This window comes from Sus scrofa, chromosome 6 (genome assembly GCF_054392235.1).
Source record: "Sus scrofa isolate SSC_HxYL_T2T_F1_AM1 chromosome 6, Sscrofa_HxYL_maternal_Yorkshire_Landrace_v2.0, whole genome shotgun sequence".
Lineage (NCBI taxonomy): Eukaryota > Metazoa > Chordata > Mammalia > Artiodactyla > Suidae > Sus > Sus scrofa.
In genome coordinates, this window is record NC_139388.1 from 121,845,231 (window position 1) to 121,862,767 (window position 17,537).

Below are 17,537 nucleotides of genomic sequence, written 5' to 3' on the forward strand. Positions count from 1 at the left end.
GCTTAGTATTTTGTTATAATTTTTTTCTGTGTGTTTGGCATAAACATTTGATTCTTGAACACCATGATGGTTAGGGGCACAGACCATCTGCATGTTCCAAAATCTGTTTAACTTAGAGTTGACACTCCCTACCTGTCATACCTCTGTATTTTTGGTTTACATATCAATAAATTCAACCAGCCATGTTTGAATCATGTAGTATTTATTATTATTTTTTTCTTTTTGGGGCCACACCTGCGGCATATGGAGGTTTCCAGGCTAGGAGTTGAATTGGAGCTGTAGCTGCTGGCCTATGCCACAGCAAAACCAGATCTCAGCCGCATCTGTGACTTATACCAAAGCTTGTGGCAACACTGGATCCTTAACCCACTGAACAAGGCCAGAGATTGACAAATCCTCATGGATACTAGTCGGATTCATCTCTGCTGAGCCACGTTGGGGATTCCGCATTTATTATTGAAACAAATCAGCTTGTAAGAGGACCCACACAGTCATGTTGTTCAAGTGTCAGCAGTTGTGTTGGATAGTCTACAGAGAGAGAGAAAAATTGTTTTCTGCTAAGATTTTTTTCTTCTTCACATCTCTTCTTTAACGAATGATTGACTAGGTATTTCATTACAGACTATAGGTTGGCACATACCTTTTGATTTATCCTCCTTAGGGCCGTGTGCTAGATGGCACTTTCTTTGCCTCTTAAAGTCAGGTATTACCAGGTGCGTGGTTGTGGTTTTGGTCCCTCTAGCCAGTGTTTGATTCACCTTTTTCTCTCTTGTCGGTCTTGATCACAGAAGCTGGTGACAAGATGGAATTTCAGTCATCTTGGTTCTTTATTGGACATAGAGATGTGAGTGAGAAATCAGTGTTTGTTTTAATCCGCTAAGATTTGGAAGTTTTTTTTTGTTTGTTTGATTTTTATACTGTTTTGTGTCTCTACCTGTCCTGACAGATACAGGCCTGATAGCACAATGGATGTTTTTGTTCCAGGCCACCTTTTCCTCTTTGTTTATGGGACACTAAATGCTTAATTACATGTTTAAGAGGTAAGTAAGGCAAACAAGGTTAAGTCTTTTTTTCTTATTCATTACATTAAATGGCTTCGTACCACCATCCTCTCCAGCAAAAATCCTTGATATTTTTAAATCAGAAAACAAGAGAGGATTTTCATTACAAGGAAAATCCTTTTATAGTCTTTCTTAGGCTAATTCTGTTTATGGTTTTTCCTGATAAAATCATTGCCTTTCTTTCCATCTGTTTGCTAAGGAGGAAAGTTTTCTAACCAGAAATAATAGAACAATTATGGTTAACAGGGAATTGAATTCCAAGATAGTTGAAGAGATAGTTAAAGGGCACCTGGACATTTTCAATGAGTTTAGGTTCCTAAGTCCAGACAAATTGTGTTTCATGTTGAAAAGGTATGGCCAGATTTCCACACCATTGAGAAGAGGAAAGCAGACACTGTAATAACACCTCCTTCTCTCTCTCTCTCTCTCTCTTTTTTTTTTTTTTTTTTTTTTTTTTCTTTTTTTTGGCCTAGAGGAGTACTGGTAGAAAGGAGCGCCCCCACTAAGGGATTATATTTCCCAGTCTGTCTCGGAGATTCCTGTCTCCATTTCCCTTCCATTGAGGGCTCGGTCACCCTCGGGCTGTTTCCCACCAGTTCCCACTCTTCTCTAGATACAGTACACACAAACTCCTGACAGCTGACAGACTCCCCATTGAGCCCTACCTTTTCATGGAAGAAAAAAATGTAGAAAACTTGCCTTGAAAGCCTGCAGACTTTCAGACCACAAGGAATGTGTTGACCATATGCATCTTAAACCAGGCGAACTATGTTGGTCCCGACCTTCAGCTCACCAGTATGCAGCCGTATCTGTGCCAGGCTCAAGAGCAAAAGCTCAAAACCAGATTTCCTAGAATTTTCTACCCGTCTTTGGCTCAAATGGAGGTGGAGTTGTTAATGCACAATCCCTTACGTGTCCAATTACATTTTTTATCATGGCTAAATTTATCTGCAGGGATGTTGATTTTCACAGTGAATTCCTTATCTTCAGAGTACTTTTGGCATTTATATGAGGGTGTAGCTACTTTGCTATAGTTTTTATAGGCAGGGCCATGACTGAATTGCTAGGGTCACAAAACAGACTTTGATCTCCTCGTTTTAATTCCCGATAACATAGAGATGGCACATTTTGTGTTTGTCTCCCCTTTGCACTAGGTTACCTACAGACTTTTCCAGTGTTTGTTCTCTCATAGGTCCTCCACACTTGATGGCAGCCCTAGTTATCTCTTAAAACCTGAATATCATGGTAGTTAGCAGAACTCTCAAAGCTTCTTCTGAAGATAGTTTCCACAGGGAGGAATTGATTCCTTGTGGACCTAGTGCCCACTGGCTTTAGTTGAGTGAATCCAGGAGAAAAACATCTGGCCTAATTTATCTTCAGGTGTAATTCAATAATGCTGAATGGCAACCTCTGGGGGAAATCTAAGTAAGACTTGATGTAAGCACTAATTTAGGGTTGGTTAATAGGTAATTCTTATTTGCATTTCCTTCAAAGGCATAGAGAGTTTGATCACAACAGAGCTTGTCATTTTTCTTCATTGTGACTTCTAAATGTGGCATTATTGTATAATGAGCTCCCCGCCTGGTTGTATGCAAAACTCAACTGGTAAAATCAGGGCTGAGGAAAGCTAGAAAGCAATAGGGACTATCTGATTTCATAAAGAATCTTTTGTTGGCAAAGGTAAGTCTTAATGTTCCATTGCCTCCTGAAAGAGACTCAGCCCATGCTTCATATCAACAAATATGGGCTGATTGAAACCAGTTCTGTTTGCTTTGTGCCCTGATAAATATGGCCTTCATTCCTCTAGCACATAGTTTAAGGAATAGGACCAGAAAGGGGAATTGGATGGAAAGTTGGAAAACTTGGCTAATATTACAGTGGGTAATACATCAAGTTGAATATTAAAGTAATTTCCCCAAGACTGTATTTAGTATACATGGTGATGCAGATACTTTAATTATGTCTTAATTACTTGAGTACAATAAATCTGCTGGGAGATCTTTGACTTGGTTTTTCGTATAAATAGTTATGGTAGATTTTTATGCCCAATTCTAATTAGAGACAGGAAAGCACATATCACATAAACCTTTTGGTTTATAGAAGGCCTGTAGGTTGTATTGCTAAAATATTGAGATACTTGCTTCATATTTTTAAAATGTTGGCCCTCTTTCAGAAGCCTGGGATTCAGAAATTCTGTTAACTATTATTCATCAAGTTGAGTTCTAGATAGAGACCTCTTACTGCTAGAATTATTTATAGGTTTGCCTGATGAATCCCTAGTTTAATATGATTGTTTAATTTTTCAACTGTTGTCTCTGGATGATCAAAGTGCATGTTTGACAAAGGGCTAACATACTGCATTTCCAACTTATTTTGTTAAGAATTTGGGTTGCCAATGATGAAGAAGTAAGTTTTAGTAATAACCACTTTTCTATTCATCTTCTAAATCAAAAATTAACACCAGGTTTAAAAAGAAAATCTATTTTGTGTGTTTTTCAGTATCCTGTGAAAGAGGGCTCTTTAATCGCTGCTTCTCTCTGTACAGAAGCCTCAGTTTCTGAGCCTGGCTGCTTCCACAGGACTAGGAACATGGCTTTCAGCATATCTCAGCATCTCATCACATGGCATTATTACCAGAAAGCCACTGTTACCTGCTTTCCTGAGTTTTAGTCTCATGTATCCTGGAGAAGGTCTCTCTTGTGTTCCCCCTGCACCCTCCGCCATCCCATTGCCTCAGCCTTAGAAGCTATTTCTTCAGTATCTACAGAAATAGGGTAGCCCCCATTCAAATGAAGGTATGAGAGGGTGTTTTTTAGAAGAAGAAAATAAAAAGTTGTGTCCACAGAAATTTAATACATCAATTCTTCCTTGCCTTTTTCTGGCGGTGATGGGGGCAGGGGGTGCTGTACCTGTGGCATACAAAAGTTCCTGCGCTAGGGAGTGAACCCACACCACAGCAGTAATAATGCTGGAACCTTAACCCTCTATGCCACCAGGGAACTCCTCCATTTATTCATGTTGTTTTCATTAATTAGGCAAGTTTTTCTTAAGTGCTTACCATGGGCCAGATAATTAGAAATAAAACAATGACCAAAAAGCAAAAAATATCATGATAATCATCACCATCACTGGGAGAGGGTAGGAAAGGGTCATTTCTATGTAGAATAAATTAGCATTTTGAGTGAATGTGAAAGAAGAGGGGGCTTAGTCTCTTTCCTTTTCAGTCATTTCTAAGTCAATTAGCTGTTTACCACCCTCCCCTCCTCAGCTCTAGTAAACCAGAAGATAAGTGTCTCCAGAGATGGTAATGACATGTTTTATTGTATTTCATTTTGGTGTGTGTGCTTGGTAAATATTTGTTAAATCAATGAATTATTGAGGAGGTGATGCTGTTGTCTAACTAGTCAGGAGAAAAGGGTTACTATTAACTGTGACAAAGCAAACATCATTGTTTTTGTCATTCTTCAACATGTAAGTGGTCAGAATCAAATAATCCCATATAACAAAGTCATTTTCTACAATTATCTCAGGATACATTTTGCAACTAATTCCTTCTGGCAGCTACATCTGGATGCTGTGTCATTTCAGGCTAGTCTGTGAGCATAACACTGAAGAATTTTCCTGACTCAGATTGAATGATGAGTAATGTTTGCTTTGGAAAAAATTCAATATACCTGTCTTTTCTTTGCTCCACAATACTCTACAGTATAAGGTATATAGCTGTGCCTGTTGTTGTTTGAATGTTCATTTTTATTTTGTTTTGGAACTTATTTTCAAGTTGGTTATTAAGTATTATGTAATTTATGTAATATATGCATACAATATAAATTATATAATATAGACATATTAATATATAATTTAAAGATTATGGAATTAATTTGTGCTTCTAAATACAAAAATGATTTAAAACTATAGAATTTCCTCCTTCAGCTTTTGCTCTTCTATCACTCTCCGGGGTAATGATTATTAACTGTTTGAATATTTTTATATGGTGTGAATGTGTGTGTGACTGGGGTTTGTGGGTATATGTGTGTGGATGTCCTCATTGCTTTCTCCTGGATATCTTTCTGTATTTTCTTTCCAGTGGCTGTGTATTGTTTTGTGGTTTGTGTGTGCCTTCATATATTTAGCCCTCTTCCTCTTGGATTGTGTCTCTGTAAAAAAAAATTTCGAATGATGCTGTATTGAAAATGCAGGATTGAACTGAAGATTTCTGTAAGAAAAATACCTAAAGATGAAGTAGGGTCAACAAATGGGACCACTAATCATTTACATTTTAATAGTACTTCTAAATTACCCTCCAAGTAATTTTGCACTGTTTGCTACAAGGTAGCATTCTGTGGGGATAGCACATTGTGGTGGTGCAAACGTTGAGTCTGAGGGCATGAGTTTGAACCCTGGTTCTGGTTATTACTTGGGACCAGCCAGATATAAGCGAATTAATCTCTCTGCATCTCACCTCTCTCATCTACAAAAAAAAAGGTAATACGTACTTTGGTAGGTGATTATGAGAACTAAATGTGTTCACGTAAGCCAAGTTCTTATAAAAGTGCCTAGCCTGTTTTTTATTACAAAGTGCTTTCTAGCATTATGTATTACCTGCTGTTATTAACATGGGCTTCTTGTAAGGATTCCCAAGATAAAGAAATTTGAGGTCTCATCTGATTGCTGCCTCAGAATCAGAATTGTGGCTTTTGCTGTAGATGTCCATATGCACAAGTGTTTTGTCTCCCATATGTGGACAAAAATCCACATTAAGCTTTGTAATTTTCGTAGTATTTTCTTCCGCCATCCGCTAGCCTGCTTTTCAGAGTCATCCTATCTACCTGTAGTACTAAAATATAAACTCCAGGTTGTCATTAGGATATATAATCTCAATCATATTGGACCTTGGGTAATACTATCTACCTGGCTTATTTCACCTAATTAGTCTCAATTGTTATATTTTTATGCTGTTTTTAGATTTTTATGATTTCTACCATCAGATTTATATGTTTGTTTGCTTTTGTCAAACTGTCATTGAAGATGCTGTCTCTTTCTACCCAGTGCCTCTGTATGAATTTACATGAGGCAGTTCTCTTAGTTTAGAAATAGGAAAACTTACCAGCTCTGACAAACCAGTGTTCCTTTCATTCAGCTAATAGGAGTTAACTGTTTGCCTCTGTATTTGAGCTGCCTTGGAATCAGTACCGTGTTTGTGGTCAGAGTCACAATAACGTTGTCATCTGGCATGGTTTCTCATTTTTGAAACATTTCACTGTATTTTCTTCTTTAAACTAATACATATTTTAAAAAGAAGATGTGATAAGGAAAATAATACAGAATGGGATAGGAAACAACAGAATATGAGCTTGATGATAAGATAGCGAAAAAAACTTACAGATAATGATCAAGTATGCTGCTGATAAACCTGGGGAAAATCACAGAGAACAGGGGGGTAATTGTCCAAGAATTTAACCACCTGGGTTTAAATCTTGGTGCCTCCACTTTGTTGCTCTGTGACTTTGGTAGAATCAAATTAACACCTCCGTGTCTTACTTCCCTCATCTGTCATCCATAAAACGGGCAGTCATAGTCCCTATATTTGATTAAGGTGGTTGTTTTGAGAATTAAGTGAGTTTATATGCTTGTTAGAATAATGCTTGATTCAAAGTAACTGTTGGGTATTCCCTATGGTTATTTTAAAAAGAGGAAAAATTTAAAAAAAAAAATCACAGGCTGTTGACCTTTATCTCAACTCTCAGTCAAATTCCAGAGTATATTAATAGTCAGAAATGGAAGTAGTGATCCCTGGAAGGTATTATGGATTCTCTAAGTTAATTCATGTCAAACTAAATTAATTTATTTTTGATAGGATTATTAGACATCAGCAGGAGAATGTGCCTGTCAGAGCTAGATTTCAGCTGGTCATTTGACACAGTCTCTTGTGGAACTCCTATAAAAGTGATGGACAAATATGAACTGGGCGGTAATATAATTAAATGAATTTTTCACCAGGTTGAACTTCTGTAGACAAAGTATATTGATTGGGTAATCAGTATCATTTTGAAAGGAGATCCCAGCGACAAACACACAGTTTGTTGCTTCGTTTTTCATTACATGATTCACCTGTCATGAAAAACTTGGACTAATTCATCAAATCCTGCTTGTCAAATAGGTGGACATCATTGAATAAAAAGGGAAACTGCACAGTTGGACAAGAAAATAATGATTCCAAAAGAACTTTATAAGCTTGGATGAACAACTTGCACCTGAAAAGATGAAATTTAACTGAGGCAAATATTTCTCAAATTTGTGGATACCACAAACCTTACCTATTCCATTAAATAATTAGATATTAGGGAGTAACAGCATTTCAGAGCCTGCAAAAATGGATTGAAACAGACACTAGCTCATTATAGATACATTTCTGTCCAACAAGTTTGGAAAATATACCAGAGAATTATGCATGTGGTTTCAGAAGCAAATGTTGAAAAATGTGGAAGTTGTAGTTGATTGACAGTGTGAGGATGGCTGAAAAAGAGCAAGTGTTGTTTTAGGTTGTATTAGTGTAATTGTATGAGTTAAGAAGAGGAGAAGTAATAATTTTACTATGCAGATCACATTTCAAGAAAACTATATTTAGAATATCAATGGTATTTAGCTAATTTATTTCAGTTAGTATAGTTCTTGAAGATTTCATGTTTTATAAGTGATATTGGTAAACTCAAGAATATTCAAAGAAGGGTGTTTTGGGAAGTAGTCTGCAAGCTAATTTATGTGAGGATTGATGGAAGACACCAAGGAACCATTAGCCTAAGAATAAAGGGAGGCTGGGCCCCTAATAGTGCTTTCAAACAGGTGGCAACATATCATGTGAATAAACTGTTGGATCCCATTTTACAAACTCATGTAACAAAACTACCTTACTTTAAGCTTTCATAGTAGAAAAATGCTTGTAATTTAATGTTAAATATTTTCACAGTCAGGAGTTCCCATAGTGACTCAGTGGTAACGAACCCTACCAGTATCCATGAGGATGCGGGTTCAATCCCTGGCCTTTCTCAGTGAGTTAAGGATCCGGCATTACCATGAGCTGTGGTGTAGGTCATAAACATGGCTGGATCTGGCGTTGCTGTGGCTATGGTCTAGGCTGGCGGCTGTAGCTCCAATTCGACCCCTAGCCTGGAAACCTCTGTATGCCATGGTGTGGCCCTAAAAAGACAAAAGACCAAAAAAAATTTTTTTTCCCACAGTCCAAGGGAAAATCTGGGGCTATGTAGTAGAAATAATAGGAAAACAGAATGTTTTTCAATACACAGAACAAACTTTTTAATAATCATTAGGTTCTGAGTAGACTATCTTCACATTTCTGTGGCATAAGTATTTCTTTTTCATTAAATAGATGTTTGACTCTTATTTTTTTGCATTTGAGGGCCACACCCCCAGCTTATGGAGATTCCCAGGTTAGGGGTCTAATCGGAGTTGTAGCTGCCGGCCTACGCCACAGCCACAGCACGGCCAGATCTGAGCCACGTCTGCGACCTACATCACAGCTCAGGGCAACGACGGATCCTTAACTCACTGAGTAAGGTCAGGGATCGAACCCGCAACCTCATGGTTCATAGTTGGATTCATTTCTGCTGCACCAGCATGAGAACTCCCAGATGTTTGGCTTTTAAAAAAAGATTTCATAGGTATCATTTAAATAATCATTTCGTATTTTCATTTTACCTTTTTAAGAACATGGTGGAAAATCCTGCATGTCTCTCACTTTGTTTTCTTTCTGTGCATAAAAGGAATGTCAACAGTTTGGAAAGATTAGGAACTTACTGAGGTAGAACAAGGTTGCCAGAATCCCACAGGAAATTAGAAGTCATCTCTCAGTTGAATAGAATTTTATCTACAAATAAATAAATGGTGATCACTCTCTGAAGCTCTTCTAGGCCTAGAAAGTCATCTCGCTACTCTCAGCTGTGCTCAGGTTTTATGAAGCTGGGCAACCAAAATAATTTCCTTGTAAGACAATTTCCTTGCCAGGTATTCTATGATACTATATATCATAGTTGCTCGAAAGTTTGTCTTTAAGTATATATTGTTGGAAGGAAGTTGTTTCTGCTGATATTCTCTATTTTTCCTTGGTTTGTAACACAAGCATAATAGGATAATTTGTCCCTGCAGGGTGCTTTTCTTCCTAGGTAACAGAGCAGTGTCTAAAAGAGTGCCGCATCATATAATCCCTCTCGTTAAACACAGAGAGAAAGGCTGTGGGGTGATGAAACCCGGCGCCGCGTGGTGCAGGTTTGCGTCTGAATCCTCAGTGGGATAAATTTGGCCGTGATCAGGCTCTGGGAGGGGTGGCAATATGTGTCTAACCTGATTTGTAGAAAGCCTGGTGCAGTCTACACAGAAAATCTCAAAGAGAGACCACATCCAGTGTCTTTTTAAAAACTTTTTTATAGCTCTCTTCTTTGTGTTGAAAAGATTCATGTTTCTAGGCCATGCTCAAAGGGTGAGTATTTTCCCCCAGCCGGTAGTATTAGCCAATGTTTATTAACACAGGTTGCTGAAGGCAGTCATTTGGCGCACTGAAATAATAAGCACTTTACACTCACCAACTCATTTAGTCCTCACACCATTTTTATAAACAAGGAAATGAAGAAGCCGAGATTCAGGGAAGGTTAAATATCTTATCTAAGATCAGACAACTATTGAGTAGGGGCTCCTGGTTCATCTGGCTCCAAAGCTTGTAACCTTCTTTATTATTCTATAAAAATTCCTAATATACAGCAACTCAAAACTGACTCGGTCTTTATCAAAGCCTGTGGAACGGTGCTATAATCTGACAAGGCAGACATGAAGGAGGACCAAGGTTTTCAATCTCATGACGCTGGCAGTGTAGCTGGAAGAATCATTAAACAGATAATGCTAATTAATGACAGTTCCAATAGGTGCTACCAAAAGTACAGTTTAAACCGTTACCTGAGAATTCAAGGAAACATCTGATTGTTAAGGTATGAGATTGCTGAAATGGGGATCATGAGGTAGATCCTGCATATAATATAATCGCTTGATTGGAGGTCCTCAGTTTTTGCAAAAGCCTTGTGCTCATGAGGAGAGGCAGTTCAACTTAATAGAAGGAGCAACCTTCAGTGTTGGCTAAACTCCCCACTTTATCATCTCCGAGTCTCCTTTCTTCTGAGTGAAGTAGGTCCAATTTTCAGGTTATTATAACAAATTTCTGCATCTTTTAAGTCACACATTCACAAATATTACTACAGAATGTCATTTCCCCATCAAATGCATGCAATTGGAATAAAAAATTGTAAGAGTCTTCTTTAAACCCTTAGCTCGTAACCTCGTGTGTTAGGAGTAGAGAGTAACCTAATCGAGGTAAAGCTATTGGGCAGTGGACAAGGAGCTGTCACTTTTTACGTGATTCATTTCCTCATCTCACTACTACCATCCATTCAAATTCATGTTTTATCAAAATGACATGGACCTTTGAGATTTCTCAAGAACAGTAACAATAAGGAATGTTAAATATATGAATCCAGGAGTCTATTGTACAAGTGAAACCTCAAGAGACTTAGCTTGGAAGAGTTGTCTAATAAGTGTTAGCTGCTCTTATTGTATTTAAACATTGTCATGATCAATATCATCATGTATACAAGTCCTGTCCTTCCACTTTATGACCTTGGGCCAATTACTGCAACTTTGTACATCTCAGAGGAAGTTAATCCTGCTTCTTCTCTGCATCTCACAGAGTTCCTATAAGGATTAAAAAATAAATGTTGTATGTAAGCAAATTAAATAATATATGTATTGTTCATAAACACTCTGTAGAGAGCTGTATTATGGTTTATTGTTATAACCCCCAAATCATTATACCTAATACATGAGACCTTAAATAACTAATAAACATTTTGATGATCTGCCAACATGGTTTAAAGGAAGATGCTTTATGTTAGAGAAAGGGAGAGAGCCTGATGTTTCATATTATTTTAGATTCTACAAATCCAAATGTGAATCATTGATGTGATTTTAAATTATGTAAATCTTTTTTTTGTTTGTTTGTTTTATTAGGGCTGCACCTGCAGCATGTGGAGGTTCCCAGGCTAGGGGTCAAATCGGAGCTGTAGCTGCCGGTCTACAGCGCAGCCACAGCAATGCTGGGTCCAAGCTATGTCTGCAACCTACATCACAGTTCATGGCAATGCCGGATCCTTAACCCACTGAGCAAGGCCAGGGATTGAACCTGCATCCTTCTAGTTACTAGTCAGTTTCGTTAACAACTGAGCCATGACGGGAACTCCTAAATTATGGAAATCTTTTTATTCTGCAGTCCAGTAACTAAGTTCAGAAAATTTTCTTCAGGGCTTAAAAGGCCAAGACTTCAGCCCCTAGTTGAACACCGGTGTAATGTGTTTATCTTAGGATAACTTGAGATGACTTTCTGTTTGAGAGACACCAAAAAAGTCTTGAGTAAGCTTTAAAATGTTTGAGAAATGGTATTTCTGGACTACAAAAGTACTGAAAGAATGAATCTAAAGCAGAAAAATACAGTTTTAACATGGTCTGTGTCCTCAGTGATTTAGCAAACATCTCCTTCCTTCTTTTAACCATGTTGCTGTCCTATTTTGCAGGGGTTTTTTTTCCTCCTATTACTGGGGCATATAGAAATCTGGGGAAAGAGGTTTTGGAGACAACAGTCTGTCTTGCCTCCAAGTTGCATGAATCTAAATGTCTTTGAGATAGGCTCTTATAGAGTTAGTCACCTCAGTAAAGAAGGTGACATCCAGTGTTGTGTTCGCCAGTTCTGTACATCTGTTCACATCCTTCGAATAAGACAAGGGAATCCATTGCTAGGAAGGCGGCTGATTATACGTGTGCTTTGTGTCCTAATTCCCCTTTTGGAGAGCAAAGCTGAATTTGAAACCTGTTGGGAGCAGCAGTGCAGAAGAAAGAAGGTGGTTGAGAATTGAAGGGACTTGAGTGCATGAGGCAGAAGCATGAGAAGTGCAAGACCCAGCTCTTGAGGAGAGATAGTTGAGGGGAATCACAAATACGGCTCTAACACCGGAGAACAATCCATTTTACAAAGAAAGAAAGGGCATTTTATGTGAGGATTGAAGGCTGTAACAGACTCTGATTTGTATAGAAGAGACAGTGATATCTGGCCAGTAGTTTTCTAATGACAGCCTTCTCTTGGCAGTGCGAGCTCTAATAATTCTAGCCGTGGATATTCTGGGGGAAATGGCAGTTGTAGGGGCCTGTTTTTGAAGAAATAAATTATAAACCGTCTCAGTTCTCAGCAAAATGTTTTTTTGAAAGAGACTAGGAAAGATTACTTTTTATCCAAAGTAAACAATGTAGGGGGCTTTGAAAAGGTGGCACGATTCTCAGCTTTTGTAGAAAATATGATGCTGTACTTCTGTACTATTAAAACTATTACAAATTCAATTAACTGTTCATATAGATAATAAGTATCACAGTTCAGTGGCTTTTGTATATATGAACAATAAAATGTGAGCATATTATATGGAAAAGTGTATTCATCATAGCAACCAAAAGTATAAAGCACTTAATAAAAAGCTTACTACAGTTTATACAATAAAACTTAAACACATGGAACAATGTTTTAAAATTTTAATTAGATGTCTCCTTTAATTCCAGTCTAAATTTCATCTGGAGATAGAAAGAACTGAACAATGAAAAATTTAAGAAGGAATAATGAGAGCAGTGTGTCCTATCCAGAGAGTGGAGTGTATTGTAGTGTTATAGCAGTTTAAACAGGCTGTTTCTGGTATAGCAATTGATGCAAAGATCAGAGGAACATTGCAGGACCCTTGGATGAGCCCCAAGGACAGTGGTTTGCAGTTTATTTCAGAGACCCTGAAAATTCCCAGAAGTGCCTTTAGCTATTAGAGGGAGTTAAGTATGGAGGCTCTGAGCACTCGCATCTCCAGCTCAGCATCAGCTCTGCTTTTGTACATTTTATGTATCAGGTTCCCACATTTATATGTTGGCTTCACCTCCAAGAGAGTTTTCATCATCCTAGTATTAGTATATGGTAGAGATGTTTGGCTGGCTTATAAAACAAATATATTGGGGAATCTTGACTAACATAAAGGAGGTAGTGGCTTAAGTTAGTGCTTTACCTTGATGCAAAAAGACACATTCGAGATGAATTAAAACATGAAAGCATAAAATACTTTCAAGAAACATTTGAAGATAATTATAAAAGGAATTTCTAAACATAAGAGTAGAAGTCATGATGGAAAAGTCTGATGGAGTTGTTCATGTGAATATAGTAAGCTTTGCATATCTCCCTAAATATCCAAAAAATAAACAGCAAATGGAATAAAGATCTATTATTCATATGCACAGCAATTAATGCTATCCTTACTACGTAAATAACTTTTTACACATTAATAAGAAAAATAGTATTCTCCCATGTCATGTCCCATATGATATTCATTTGAGAAAAAATCTTTGTTCTCATAAGTATTTACAAAGGCGTAATTAGTATAACAATGAATTAAACTTATTTGACCTACTCTGTTGGCAAATATTACTAAAAAGATAATATTTAATACTGGCAAAGTTGGGGAGAGGGGTGGATTCAGTTCAGCTTGGTGAGAGTATAAATTGTGAAAATATTTCTGGGAACAGTTGGCAGTGTATCAAGAGACATGACAGAGCTCACATCCTTTGACTCAACAATAGTCTAAGAATGTTACATTCTCTATGTTCTTCGGAAATGTATTTTTATTAATTGAACATTCAAAACAAGGTCCATTATTTTCCTCAGTTAAGTGTCAATTATGGTGGCCATTTTGGAGAATTTAAATTACATGAAGAAAAGTAAGACAGCTAACAATGCATACATTACTATATATAATTATGTTTTAAAAGTATGTATGAATAGAAAAAAGTGGAAGGAAAACACAGGTATTAGCAGTGGTTAATATTCTTGGTTGTAAGCTTATGGGTACGTTTTATTTTCTATAATATAGGTATGACTTTGCGTTTTTCCAGTTTTTACAATCAGAAAAGAAGATTATTTTAAATAACTATGATTCATGGTGAGCTTTAAAATTGGATCTCCTACTTTGTCACAGTTATATCATTATTGTCCAAGAGGTTTGATCCTGTTTTATCTGAAATATGTATTGGTCTTCTTTCTAAAAAAAATCTTATTATGAGACATAATATTAAAAGCTATGAATAATCATACTCCTTTCCCTGCTCTGTTGCACCCTGACCCCTGTTTCTAAAGAGGTATGTACAAGGTGGAAAGCAATTGGAAGAAGGTATTAAATTCAAAATAAGTATGGCATAGCCATGAAGACATACTCAAATACTAGTTGTATGCAAAAACATCAAGAAAAATAATCCAGAAAGTATAATTTTGCACAATATATGAAGCCCTAACACTTCACAGCCAAGACACCCATCATGAGAGCAGTGGGCAGTTGCTCAGTCTGACATTTGGGGCTGTAGATTCACTTTGGCTTCTTCCCACTGTCGTGTTTGAGTATGGCTGCCTGCGAGTCTGTTTCATGTCTCTGGAACGTGTCACATTATTTTGATGCTATCAATGTCTTGTTCCGTGAAAGTAATTTCTCTCTACCTTTTGTTCTCTGAATGTTCACACAGCTAGTTCAGTGAAGCTTGTTCACCTCCAGGACCCTCTCCTTCTCTGTCACCTTTCTCTGTCTTGCAGGAACTGAGGGTGCCTTCTGGTGTTTTGTGTGGCTTCATCATTTCCTTCCTGCCTCTCATCCACTTCATGATGTAATTCTTGGCACTTTTACTTCCTTTGTAGAGTAGGATGTGATGTCATAGAGAAGGGGACAGGGCTATCCAAATTCTCTCAATTGCTGGGAGGAGCTGCCCAGGTGTGCTGAGGGGCCTGTACTCAGGAAGAGAAACAGGGAGTCCTCCACAGTGAGTAACCCCACTTTCGAGTGCACCCAACTTTCCATTAAAACGTGACCTAGTACACTGGGGTTTCCTCTTCGGCCCTTTCTAGATTGAATCAGTTGGCCTTTTGGATATTCCCAGTTCAGCTCAATTTTCCTCCTTTCTCTCTCTTCTCCTCTGTCCCCCTCTTTCTGCCATTCTGTGTCTCTCCCTGCCAGTTTCCCCTCTTCCTTGCTTGCTTACTTGTGTATGTCTGTTTCTATTGACCTTCTGCCCATATCTTTTCTAAGAGACCATTAGTGTCCCCAGCATTGCCTCTCATTTGGGGTGGTGCCCACCGTGTATATAGTCCATGTGACCACAGCATCTCCTTTCAGTAATTCATAAGTACGCACTGTTCTACTTAGTTCTTCTTATTTTAAAAATTCTGTTGGCTTTTTTGTTTTCATGTCTATATCTATGCCTTTCTTTGTGACCTAATCTTTTCCCCTTTCAGCTCTATTATGCAGTTTCCTTCTTGCCTTTTTGTAAAACCAATATTTTTACACTTGAGTCCTCTTCCCGACACAGCTATGCCTATGTTTCTTCCCCCTCCTTCACAGTTTTCAGCTCAGCTCTCCCGTATTCTCCTCCTGCCTATGAGGACAGTTTTCCTTCTTTCCTGTTGACATACTTGTTGCTATACCCTTTCTCCAGTATAGCTCCTGTTTCTGTATTCTTTAAAGAATTTACCAACTGCAGCTGAGCGATTGATCCAGACTGGGGAAAATGGGGGCATTTCCTGGGAATGAGAAAGGGGAGAACGGGAGCGTGGCCCTAACGGTGAAGCAGGGCAGGCTTTTGGAACTCACTGGAGAACCTTGATGAGCAGAAGCCTTGCTTGTGACCCAGTTGAAATGTAGCCATTGATAAGAAGAGATCATTCGAACCACGTTTAGAAGCCTTTAGAGTGACCCTGTTAATTATTAATAATTATGACAACTCTGGTGAATAATCATAAATTAGGAGTCTAGAGTTACTAAGTTGCATGGGGCCATGATTTCTGCAGAAGCTCCTGTACAGAAAATTTTGGTATCATCTATCCTTGGAGGACATCATTGTGAAGATGTGTATAGACTTGTTTCTTGCACGCAGAGGTGGCCCCATAGACCTTGTTGGTGAGCAGTGTGGGCACTGTTGTTTACCGCTTTCACTACGTGTAGTTATGTCCCTGGATAAATAAAGGAGCTTGCTTTCCAGAGCTGAGGGTCTAATGCCTGTGGAAATAACGAACTACTATCCCATATATTCCCCATACTTTGTTTAAGACAATTCCCTTCCTCTTCAACAATAGGGAGAACAAAAGGGGAGAGAAAGAAAATAGGACTCAGTTCATAAAACTGAGCTAGGCTGAAGGGAAGAGGCAGGGGTTTATTTGAAATAAATTGGAAAAGGCAAAAGAAAGGAAACTGAGCTGAACTGGAAAACACACTGTAGTGAGATACTTGGGTTTCTGTAGGATTTTTTTCCATTTTGGCCGTGAAGGGTTTTTGTTTATTAATTTATTTTTATGCAAAAGAAGTTGATCAAAGTGTGAATCCAGTGAGGTTACTTTTGACCAGCAGTTTGTTCTCTGCTATTGGTAGTATTCAGGCTTGTGTTTCCAAGGCCCCGGAAAATTGGGAAACATTTTAACAGCCTGAGAACATGACTTTAAACATAAAATATTAGCAATTTTTAATAAAGGAAATTATATACCTTTATTAACTTGGTGTTACTTGATTTAACATTTCTTTTTTTGGTGTGTATGCCTTTGTGACACTTTTATAGAATGGCCCCTATATGTTGCAGAAATTGCCATAAATGTCCAGAAAAAAAATTCTCACTTTGGACACCTGATCTGTGTGATGGGACCTAGTTTTGGCATAACAGTCCCTTCCCCCTTTAAAATGTTAAGGAAATATTGCATGATTCACACATATTTTCATCTTGTGTGCTTCCATGCAGTAATTTAGGACTCTTATGTTTATTTTTATTTTTTAGGCACTAGAAAAACACCCCAACTCACCAATGACAGCAAAGCAGATACTGGAAGTCATTCAGAAAGAAGGGTTAAAAGAAACAAGGTCAGTATTCATATTTACAACATTTTCTATTTTCACTGAATCATAATTGCTACTAATTGCAAAACAAGTGTATCTAGATTTTGATGTTATAGTCTATTGTGAATTAAGGAATTACTTGCAAGTTCTTTTGTGACTGCCAAATATTTGAGCGACCCAAGATTTCCTTGGAACTACCTGCTGGCTTAATAAATTACATTAGATGGATTGCTATGGAATGTACTTCATTAACAAAGAACAGCACTGTGTGAATTAGCCTGTAATTGGAGTTATTCCTCTTTCTTTTTTTTTGTAAGAGGAGATTTTGTTTCTGAGAGTAGTGAAAGAGAAACACTTTTATAGCCTTAGTAGATAAATTCCAAGATCCAAAGATGAACTCGCTCTGATAAAATTCCAAGTGCCAATGAATGTGCTTGAAAATTTAGTCCTCTTATATTTAGAATTACTCCACTCAGAGCATCATTAA

At 37.7% G+C, this 17,537-nt stretch overlaps 1 protein-coding gene across 6 annotated transcripts in view; it reads left to right on the plus strand.

Moving 5' to 3' along the window:
* ASXL3 (ASXL transcriptional regulator 3) overlaps nt 1-17,537 on the plus strand; it is a 188,673-nt gene that overhangs the window by 16,019 nt on the left and 155,117 nt on the right. For 3 of the 6 annotated variants that reach the window (XM_084964436.1, XM_084964438.1, XM_084964440.1), the window contains exon 2: nt 16,992-17,078. Coding sequence is in view for 1 of the 6 variants with exons in the window: in XM_084964442.1 (XP_084820568.1) it covers nt 16,992-17,074 (83 nt within the window). In the remaining 5 variants the exon portion in view is untranslated. Of the gene's footprint in view, nt 1-788; nt 845-946; nt 1,041-14,871; nt 14,994-16,991; nt 17,079-17,537 lie in introns of all 6 variants that reach the window. The other 3 variants (XM_084964439.1, XM_084964437.1, XM_084964442.1) reach the window with 3 other exon arrangements.